This window comes from Macrosteles quadrilineatus, unplaced genomic scaffold (genome assembly GCF_028750875.1).
Source record: "Macrosteles quadrilineatus isolate MER2022 unplaced genomic scaffold, UCM_ALF_1.0 Scaffold_81__1_contigs__length_513824, whole genome shotgun sequence".
In the NCBI taxonomy this organism is placed as follows: Eukaryota; Metazoa; Arthropoda; class Insecta; order Hemiptera; family Cicadellidae; genus Macrosteles; species Macrosteles quadrilineatus.
Window position 1 is genome coordinate 404,894 of NW_026542674.1, and position 11,790 is coordinate 416,683.

The window sequence follows — 11,790 nt, forward strand, 5'->3', positions numbered from 1 at the left end:
ACTTTGTAATTCAATTCAATTACCTGTAACAGGATTAAATTTGAGTTTATGTTACACTTATTATGTGATTTCTTATTTGAGAATCCGACAGAGACCGGACCAACCAATTCCATTGTTAATACTAAAAACAACAACCCAAAGCCTTGGATATCCAGGATATTTAACCAGAAGTGATTTTGATGACACGTGTTACATGTACAGTAAGCTCTTTTTTCAAATTTCAGCCCAAAGTTTAGCAGTTTTGGGTTCACCCTAAAACCTAAAACAAAAAAATAAAGTATATATCTATCAAACCACCAAAATTCCATTACTCTTCTATAATATTTCTTGTTTTCTTTTTTAAATAATGTTCAAGTGATGCAAAGATTTTTAGAGTAAAATTGACCATTTGTGTGCTATCAGTACTTTAATATTCACAAATGTCCACGTTCAACTGATAAGGTGGTTTAGAGTAATTTCTTGAAAAACTGTGTGCAAAAGTAGTTCAAGGCTATCTTATCACTAAGTTGGTATTATGTTTTATGGCCATGTTTTGTGGTTAAATGCCTTCTTGAGTGTGGTTAATGGTTAGATAAGACTATGTTAACAAGTCATGTGGTAAAAGGCATCAAACATAAGCAATGGAACTTGAATACAGCAGAAAATTATAGTCATTTTTTAACTTAGACCTTGGACTTTACTCTAAACTGAAGTAGCCACTCAATTTTTATGTTAAAGTTTTTAGCCATGGGAGAGAAGAAGAACTGAATTCCATTGAGCCATTGAGTGTTTTGCTGTAAATCTTTTTTCTAGACCTCAAATTGTTAACCATATACTAAACTAAAGTTTATTCTTGGTAGTTAAATGAATGAAATATTATAATTATTTACAATACATAGGTCTACATCATAAATAAGTAAATAAATACATTTGAATCATACACTATTTCCATTTTCTTACACTACTACTGCTTTATACATTATACAGAATTGTAGGTTTAGGTTAAACCAATAACCTTCAGTATCATGAAAGGACATGCCAGTTCGAGACTGCTCTTAAATATTATATCAACGTTACAAGATAAACTTTATTTAAAGGATCAAAGTAAATCAATTACATTTTCAGATGACATCCATAATATCATACTTGAAGGGTGTCAGTTGACCATATTTACATGTCACTGATATTTGAGTTTTCGAGGCACTCTACATGATATAGCTTGTGTTAGCCCTAAATGGTATCTGTATGAATTATGCATGCAGTGAGTGACAACTTTTGAATATTCACTGATTTTCTAGCCTTGAATGAAGAATTACCTCTGAAATGATGAATTGACTTTAGTATGTGGTTTACTTACCAAGTCTTTCCCTACGTCATTTGCCTGGAAATCATTATTTTATTTTCCATTCATTCCGTTCTTAAAGAAACCCTCACACTATTGATTTTCCTATTGAAAAGTACAGTCCTTGTCTTATTGTTAAGTCGATTAGATGTGGGTTTTGCATTCCTTGAATGCACTGCACTGATGTGAATAAATTACAGATAAAGTAAGAAGTAAATAATTTCTTTATATTCCAGTTCTTTCATGAGTCTTTAATTTTTTTCTCTTATTATTGTTGGGCAAATATTAATTTTAAGTATTTGTTAGATTATATAGTTGAGCTATACAATGAAGGATGATCCTATACTTATAGCTGTTCTTGATCATTGGGCTTTATGTAGGTACTGTAACAAAATAATGGTCAAAATAAATGGAATTTTCATTTTAGAATCAATCCCAATCCCTTAGTTACTTATTAAAAGCTTATAGTTATATTTATTTAGATTTTCAATAACATTTTGACATTTTGGTTCAACATTATTCAATATTAACAAACAACATTTTCATAAAATGTTGATCAATGTTGGGAAAATCTTGTTACAATATTCTCAGAAAAATATTGTTGGCAATGTTAATCAATATTATTTCAATATTTCAACAATATTGTGTTGCTACTTGGGAAAGCTACACAGATCATATACTCGACTTGCATTCATATTCATAAAGTATGCACCTCACCTGCTTGGTGTGCATTGCTGTCTTCATAATGATAATGTTTATAAAAAGAACTTGATCAAGGATGACGAATCTATGGTGGGTTTAATACATGGTGTCTATGACTTGAGGAAATTAGTGATAAGAAGAGTCATAACCCTAAGATCTTAAGGTCAGGATGGAAATGTAAATACCATTATCTTTCAGAGTCTATGAAACCAAACATATTGAATAATAATACATACAAATATTACATAAAAACTATTACAACAATATTAATTTATGTTAACAAAAGTAGTTTGAGCAGAACGCTTGATTCTTGAACTATAAAAGAAGTTTGGATTAGTTTTTGCAACAAGTAGCCTACTACTAACATATTAAATACTCTACCTATGGAATAAGTTAATTATTTGAACATTTTTACCATTTACAAATATGTGTAAACAAAATAAATCCTATGGTTCATGTTAAATAGTTTTGTAAATCCATACAATATTTTCTACCTTTCTACTTTGGCTGTTTAATGTGTCCGAACTAATGTACCTTCCTGTTCAGCAAAATATTGACAAAAGCTGTTATTATGTGTTGCTAAAATTACCGGGAGCAAAAATTTAAATGCAAGTAGCCATTATAAAAAGGGAAGCGTGCACTTATTTATCCATTATATTTCACTTAGATGTACTGGGAGCAAAGTCGAGGTTGAAAAGAATACAATTGTCAACCTTGAACACTGGGCGCAGCTGTAATTTGGTCATTTGGTTGAATGGTTAAAGGAAACACTATATCCTAGAATAGACTAACTATTAGTGGAACTACAGAATGCACTGTAGGTTTGTCATTGTGTATTTTTTTTAACCAAGACGAGATATGAAAGAGTTTGTGGTTTAATTTTGATACTCAAAATAATGGTTGACATCTATTTACAAACTAATCTAGTGATGTCTATATGTGTATGTGCATGAGTATTTAGCAAAAAAGGGCTTGAACGATTTTAAATAGAATTTGTAATTTATATTCCTCTAAATTCTGAACAAAATGGCACAACTCCCTTCCTGTAAAAGTTATGGTTCGAAAGTTATTTCAACTTTTGTGATATTCCCCATAAAATATAATATAGTTACTCCCACCGGCCACCGCTTACCCATGATTATAAGCTAATGGGAGAAAGTATGTGTCAGGTTGCTGTTTATTTTACCGTTTGAGTTATCTTCCCATAAATATAATGGGTATAAAATTAATAATATAAATAGTTGAAAGTGCAGATCTTGTTAATCTATAGGTGGCTAAAGAGAAAGCATTTAAAGCTCGCAGAGTTAAGGCATGATAGTTTTCAGTATATTAGACACATTTTCGAGTCTTCTTTTTGCTGAGTTGACCTCCCATAGAAAGCAAAGAATGTAATGTTTTTTGTTGGCTGTTTTTTGGCGTTTTTTGGCCTTATCATGGAGCTAAAACAATTAATGTGGTGTTTGGTCTATATTGATAAGAGCGATTTTTTCACAGGTCCCCACACATGGCACAAGATCTTTCCCCAAGCTGCTGGGCCGAGACAGTCGCCCATTGACGTCAACACGGCCCGTGTCACTTCAGACACTTCTCTTCACTCACAGCCGCTGCAGTGGCGTTATGTCCCCGGAAACTGCAAGGCGATCGCAAACCCTGGCTACTGCTGGAGACTGGACGTGAACGGAGAAGGATCAGGTGAAGGAAATTGTTTACTTTTTTTAAACACCGTACTTAAAATTCTATCGACAGACGGCAACTTAAACTGTTCATTTAGATCAAATGGTTTACCTCGAGAAGTACTCTACCTGCATCTTATGAGAATTATTGTAGGTTAAAAAGGTTACCTACTTAAGATTTGGCTTATATGACGCTGAAAAACCAGGGTAAATATTTTAAAGTGTATATGAAGCCACATAATGAATGAATTGAAGGGCAGATTTGTTACTGGTTAAAATAGCTTAGAAAAATTAAAATACCAAAAATCAAGGAGAGCTGGGTCCGTTTTTGAACCTTCAAAAAGCTTCTAGTTTTCATCAGGATAGATCTAACTGGAGTAGGAATATAAGTAGGAAATTAGAGTAGTCCGAGGAGACTATAAACTACTACATCACTTTGACTGAACTAACTAAGGAAAAGGAAAGCACCACAACAATGGTGAGAAGAAACATGTACAGATAAAAATGTTCAGTTTGTTGCTTATTTATATGTTGTATGTTTATGATGCCATTCACTACCCTAAAACCAATCACTTATTAAATCACACCCACACCTGACTGAGAGATCCACTTGAGATATCGGTATAGGTGTGGAAGAACAGTTATAGTAATGGCTCACCTCAGAATCACTCCAGGGTAGCAAGACGTTTTAGGTCTATTGGATGCAAAAGGAAAAGAAAAATTCCCTCAATGTAGGTGGAGAAGGGGGCAAATTCTCTCTCCGCTCTTAGCTCATCACATGCAAACTGCGAACCTGGCTCACCTAATAATCTACAGTCACAATTTGATCCTGAAAAAGTCAGTGGTAGTTTATTGTTCTAAACTGGGCACAGCTGTCCTTATTTGGGCCTGGCTAAAGAAAAAGCTAGTCTTAGAACGTATCCTTTATACGTTTATTGCGTTTACGTATACTGCAGTAATTTAGGTTAAAATATGTCCATCTTGTAATAAATTAGTACTAGTAAGAAATATTTTACTGGCAGTAAATTATTACTCTGCTTATTACAGTAAGCTATGATAAAAATTATCTGAAAAATTATAAAACTTGATAATTTAAATTCTGTCAAACATCTTCTCTGAGTAGTTGAGTTGAGGTTAGGTTATTTATTGTGGCAAAATTTGGTAATCTTATCTAATTTTCTGTGTCTGTGTTGGTAGAACTGAGTGGAGGCCCGCTGCAGGCTCACTACAAGCTGGAGCAGTTCCATGCACACTGGGGCCCATCTAGTGAGAAAGGCTCTGAACACACGGTGGACGGTCAAGCATATGCTGGAGAGGTTAGTACAACCACAAAGGAAATACTCTTCAGTACAACATAATTTGTGTATCAATACCATTAATAAAGAGCTTCGCTGATTTCTAGAATTTGAGGTACTTCAAAATTGATAGCTAGCGACTCCTTATCATCAACTATTCCTTCAATTCGTTGGGAGAAAATCTCCTTCTCCTTAGCCCAACGGAAAGCGATAAAAAGAGAGCATAAATATTTAGCATAATATCTTTTAATAAAAATTGTTGACACTTTTGAAAAATTCTGGTCCTGGCCATGCTATGCCTGTGCTCCTCAGTTGAATACACTTACACTTCAAAGCTTAACAAGCCACAATAGGTGTATTCCTCAAACCAAATGCACCATCTCAGGGTGTGTTGTAATTAATTGACCATCACAAATGATAAAAAAAGTTTTATTTTTATAGCTCAATATGTTTTTTATTATTTTCTTTGATATTTAGACTATCAATTTTTAGGTAAACTAATGACATTCTAGCTGAACTTAATATAAAACTTTAAAACTTTAAACATATTTATTTTCAGATAAAAACCAATACAGTGAGATAAAACCAGTGTCTCTCTAAATAAACAAGCCTTAACTCTAGCCACCTAATGATAATCGCAAAAAAATTTATATTTCAGTGTGCTGCTAGTAAAAAAAATTGATTTTATCTTGTTCTGTACTTGTTTATTCTTTCAGCTGCACTTAGTTCACTGGAACAGCGACAAATACAAGTCCTTCGCAGAAGCAGCGGGACATCCTGATGGTTTAGCTGTGCTTGGAGTGTTCTTAGAGGTTTGTAATTATTACAATTGTTATTTATTCTTCAGAGGAAAGCAGAAAAAAAGGCTAATTAATTTGCAAATTTGTTAGGAAAGTAGAAGAAACCGAATTGATAATTTTATTTATTAATACGTGTTGTGGGCAAATGTTATCTAAAGACAATATATGAAAGCTTCTTACATACTGCCATCAGAATTAGCTCTCCTAAGCAGATTGTAAGAGGGCTAGTCCACCCATAGAGACTACCCCCCTAATAACTAACATAGTTTTCATGGCAGTATTAATTATTGTTGATTTTGTGACTCAAAATTGTTTACTATAGTTCGGCCGCTTAGAAAGCAACCTCCTAGAATTGGTTTAGCATTAGCGCGCAGGTCGTTTTCTAAGCGGCCGAACTATACATACAAAAACAAATCAAAGCTGTTGTTTTAATTAATTTATTATACCGACAAAACAGTTAGTTTCATAACAAATCTGTGGAGGAGGCTGCCCTATATGAGACTGACTAGATAGGTTATTTGACATAAAAGAAGCAATTTTTAGCTTTGAAGTTAACAATTCTCAAATTAATTTGAATGTGTCTCTTACTTAGTTGTTCAATAAAACCGATACTTGTTATCTTAGAGTTCTTAAATGTAGGTATGATCAATGAATCAATACAAACCCTTTAAGAAGCAAAATGCTTATGGAGAATACTCGGACTGGAATTTTTTCGCCGAAATGAGCTTTGCGCGGCCGCCGCTATAATCGCTTACTCTATCTCTCCCTCTCTCTCTCTCTCTCTCTAAGCCAATTCTTTGACTTACCTCTCACTCAGTCATCTAACATGGCCGTGCTCTCGCGATAGTCTACATAGCGGCCGCCGCGGGAACTATCCAAAATTCAAATACTTCCAGACTGAATTCTTTACAAAGGCGTTGCGCTTCTTAGAGGGTATTTGTATTCATTGGTAGGATTAAGATGATAGCTATCATACCATAAAGTATGTAATAGAAAATGTTTTTTCCCCAGGCTGGAATTAAAGACAACGATGAACTTGAGAAAATTGTCAAACTTATTCCACACATCACTCACAAAGGACAAACAACTGACGTCTCCAACCCAGTTGATCCGGCAAAACTTATTCCTGGTAAGATTTTAGTTGGTTAGTTTTAAGTCTGTAAATAGTTTGGCGTAATTCATGTTGCAGTGCTGTTATAGTTGATGGAGGGAAACTGGTTGCTAGCCATTAACTGTAGGTTAGTACTAAGTTAGTATTCTTCTGTTTTTCAGCCGCTTAATGTCTAGTGAACATGCTTCTTCTTTTCATTAAGTGTTAAGTAAATCACATAGTGGTTTGGTCTTAAATTCTTCATTTTGGGAACACTAACTAACCAACATAGGATTGTTTATAGGATTTTTTTTGCAAAAGCAGAGTGGGCAGATCCCGCCCCTCCCCCCCCCACTACACCACTTCTGAAGCAGAATTTTAATAATTGCTCCCGAGCTTACTTTTGTTTACAATTTGCGCTGTCCAGTTAGACAACAGTACTGCAATAGGGAAGAGCTACTATAAGTAGGAGGGCTATTTTACAGAGTAAGAAAATACTTGAAAATAAAACCAAAAGTTTGTGCGGGGAAATTGATATTATGTACGATTAAAATAACAAATTGAGGCACTTGTCATAGTCATCAAAGCTGTGCTAGGTTGCAGGAAGTTGAAATCTACAACAAATGGATTTCAAAGCTCATCCATCGCTATGATAAGTGCCTCAATTTGTTTTTTTCTGTGTTGCTAAACTAGTCTTCATTTTGTAAAACAATTGTCAGTCCCTTATGGAGTAAGGTCTGGACTGTTGGATGGTTAAGGGACAATCTCCCATTTAAATTAATGAAGGAGATCTTGCATTCAAATTGCCGTGAGAAGTTTTTAGCCAATGAAACAACTAGCAGGGTTTCGAATTGTAACACACTTTCAACTAAAATTTTACAACAATGGACATACCAACAAGAATTTTGCTGTGATGATTGAGGTTTGACTATTACTGGGTAGGTAAACACATCTGTACTTGAAAATGTGTGATCTGCACGGCACACGCCTAGCCACAACTTATCAGACAGAAACAAAATAAATTTTAGAAAAAAGGAAATAAATTACAGCCTACATACACTACCTACAGTAATACATCAAAGTTTAAGTACGGGTAAAACAAATATTCATAAAAATTCATTTTATTATAAGTTATGAATAAATGCTCTTATGTTCCAGACAACAAGCACTACTGGACTTACCTCGGCTCGCTCACCACACCACCTTGCACAGAGAGTGTTATTTGGATACTCTTCAAGGAGCCGATCCCCATCTCTGAACGCCAGGTTTGTTACAAATTTAAGTCCTTAATTTCTAAAAAGTTAACAAACAAAATGTACTTTAGGTTTTATTTATGTTAATGGAGAACAAAAACAGTTACATAAACATTTTCAGGTTATATGACTACTTTTTACAAACATAGGGAATAAATTATACCGTTTATAGCTATGTTCAACCCATTACACTACTACATTGGTTAATATGTCATTCTTACTAATATTGGAAATCAATTAATTTGTTAATTGAAGGTTTTTCAAATATGTAGACAGTGTGCCCACTTCCTTTCAATATTTTCCTTTGGTTTGCCATTGTTCCTGAAGATTAAGTACATAATTCAGACCTTATTTGGGGCATCCCAAGCATTGGTTCTTCTAAATACTCCTATTTTCACATTCACTTTACAAGTATGTACAGGATCTAGGATAATTCTTACACTTATATTTATTGCAGCTATCAGTGTTCAGAAGCATCAAGCGAGTCGGAGCCGATGAAGTCCACTGCGACGCTGAAGATGCAAACATCATCTGTAACTACAGACCTCCATTGCCGCTTGGAAACCGAGAGCTTCGAGAGTGCGGCCATCATTAGAGCGGCGACCAACAACGTAGCATCACGATCTGATAGCGTAACACCCGCATTTACTCTGGGTCCACCGAAAGCCTTTAACCAATATTTATGTTTATGATATTAATTGTTGACCTTAGCGTAAGAAACATTCCTACTTTAGAGACGATGAAATTGTCAATGTGATATAGATTTTAAATATTTGGTTTATGATGAGCTTATTTTGAACTTTTCTCTAGTGGATTGGGGGGAGCGAGAATAATCAACGATGTAACAATTAGTTGGATGGGTTTCAAACCTACAAATTTAACATCACTGTTATAGATATTAAAATGATAGTTTTAAAATTCAGTTCCTCCATAAGTTTGGATGGTTGGTAGAACAAAGACTAATGAACCTTAGCAATTATATTTGTTCAAAAGTTTTGTTTCTAGCTGCCCAGTACTGTATATTCTTGCTCTGTATTTAACAGACAGACTATGTTAAGAAACATGGAGCAGTTACATTTCTACAGTTTTACCCTGCAAGGGATGTATTTTGTGATAGTTTACGATTGAATGAAATCATTAATTGATATCTTTTGAACAATCAGTAGTAGAGAAATAACTTACTTTAGAATAGGGATGCCAGATCTTTTGGCTGAAGCTGGTTAAAGCTTTAATTGTGAAAGCTAGTCCTTAGTTAGATAGTTAAAGATGTAACAGTGCTAATTGAGTTTTTGGATATTCACAAACACAATTGCACAGTTGTAGAAGTGTCCAAAATACAAGTACCAAATTGCTATTGAGTTTTGTGACCTGTGCAATATGTAATATAGTGCCTTTAATCGTGCTTGTTACAAATTGTGCTTTATGTATTGATGTAATGGAACTTTCTCGATGTGCAAGGAAATTAGTTAGACTTGTTTTTGGCGAACACATCTGCTTAGAATAGTTTACCTATACTAGTACAAATACCGTATCATTTCCTAGAATTGATTACTTGCAGACATTTTTGGTGCTGATAGATTAGTTACCTGATATTAGTTAGCTGTTTAATTTTAGGTTACGGAAGTCAATAAATTTGTTAGTTGAAATTTATTTGTTTGCTTTCTGAATCCATTTTACTGTTTAGGGTTTATAGAAAGCATCTCTCTAGAATCTATTTTACATTCACAGAAGAATTACAGGTCTTATGGGAGGTATAGTCGTGCCATCAACATTCCTGGAAAAATCGAGTTTTACTGTCATATATGTTGGGTACATTTTTCTTGCGAAGGTGCTCTAATACATTTGACTTATTTCAGTATCTTTATGAATTTTGACTATGGTATATTCAAAATCAGTAGTGAGAAGCATGAGAACAGTTAAAACGTAAAGAAGGGCGATCTAGATCCTGATGTTTTTAGGGCAAGTAGTAATGGTATCATTGAAACTCTTGGATACATAGCTTATGGACACTCTTGACAAGCAGTACAATGAACGAGGAATTAAGTATAGTTTCTTCATCCAATGGACTTCTGGAGATGTTCTTTTGTGATGTGTTTTTCATTGCATGGTAGCAGGGTTTTGGTAGCCATTAATATACAACAGAAACTACGAGGCATGTTTTTTAAGTAAGTACCGTTTTTAAACTTCTCCGTTCCAGCGCTGCGATTGGCATTTTGGACATTTGCGCTGTATATGTGCATCTATTGGCAAGCCCTAGCCGGAAATTCGACAACAATCGGCCGTGTTTACATCCTGTATCGAGCATTCAAAATGGTGTTGCCAATTGAGACTGCCGCCGACTGTGAAGTGCGCGCTGTAATTAAATTTTTATGTGCTAAAGGTGTGAAAGACATTGAAATTTGTCAACAGATTAGTGATGTGTATGGTGAGAACATTTATGAGTGACGGAATGGTATACAAGTGGGTAAGGGCATCTAAAGACGGCCCCACCAACGTCCATCATGAGCAACGCACTGGGCAGCGTCACTGTCCCCAGTACCCAGTGCGTTGCTCATCATGAACATTGGTGGGGCCGTCGCAATATACTTATAGTTGGTTCACATAATTTAGGTGGTTCTAGGGGAAGGTTTCCTGCCTTTCCCCGCCACTTTCTTACTTTAGTCTATAATATCAGCTGTTGTTTCAAAGTTAGGGTAAGGTGGAGGGAATATAGTTGCTTCCCTTAACCGCCTAAATTTTGTGAACAGAGTATTGCCTTGTTTTTTATGTAAACAATCAGGGCCGGTGCAAGGTCCCAGAACATGTGAGTCATTGGCGCCCCCGCAGTATCCAATCCCTCGCCCCACCACTTTACATGTAAACTTCTTATTTCAAAATATGTAATAGTTATAAATCCCTACAAGTTTATAAGTTAGTATAATAATATGCATCAAAGCAATCTTAGGCTTCAATATTTTCATTTTTGAGGTGTTGTTATTCAGTTGTTATTTGTTCGTCTCGTTATGTGTTTTTGAAGACTTTATGACGACCTCCTAGGAGCGAAAAACCACGTCTAGGCTTGACAATGACACCATAAGTGTGTCGAAACCGGTAGCCATTAAGTCTACCAAGGATTACGTTGGCAACAAGGTATTTAACCTCTAGATTAGCTTCAATATTTGTTTGGAAATCGTGTCTTTGAGAAATAGAGTGAAACTTCAAGAATCTTCAAGAAGGATTGAGGTACTGGAATAAAAAACTGCTTTACAATCTGTACTCTGGAATACTCCTGCCAGATATAAGCTACACAAACCAAAAGTATGAAATTATTTTCACATTTTTGCATGTTGAGTTTTAATATGTAATTAGTTATGGTTTTAGTTGAAAACATTTTCTTAACTTTGAAATAGTCCACTAAAATATACAGGAGAGTTTGGATTATCAGAAGATGGAAGAAAATGGATTATCGGACGATCAAGATTTTATTTACTTAATAAAAAATATTTTGTTTAAAAGTAACATAGCAATAAATTATGTAAAATTACAATCAAAAATATGGTAGCTAATACCATAAACGTAAACAAATATACACTGCACTATGGAAATATATAAAACATTCAATAAATTAAAATTTTAATCCTATTGATAACACAATCACAATTACTTACAGCATCAAA

At 34.6% G+C, this 11,790-nt stretch overlaps 1 protein-coding gene across 1 annotated transcript in view; it reads left to right on the plus strand.

The window, feature by feature from the left end:
- LOC128982021 (carbonic anhydrase 13-like) overlaps positions 1 to 9,780 on the plus strand; it is a 57,633-nt gene extending 47,853 nt beyond the window's left edge. The window contains exons 2-7 of the mRNA XM_054401061.1: positions 3,518 to 3,715; positions 4,894 to 5,012; positions 5,708 to 5,803; positions 6,803 to 6,920; positions 8,040 to 8,146; positions 8,592 to 9,780. Of these exons, the coding sequence (XP_054257036.1) occupies positions 3,518 to 3,715; positions 4,894 to 5,012; positions 5,708 to 5,803; positions 6,803 to 6,920; positions 8,040 to 8,146; positions 8,592 to 8,729 (776 nt within the window). The 3' untranslated portion in view covers positions 8,730 to 9,780. The remainder of the gene's footprint in view (positions 1 to 3,517; positions 3,716 to 4,893; positions 5,013 to 5,707; positions 5,804 to 6,802; positions 6,921 to 8,039; positions 8,147 to 8,591) is intronic.
- The last annotated feature ends 2,010 nt before the right edge of the window (positions 9,781 to 11,790 follow it).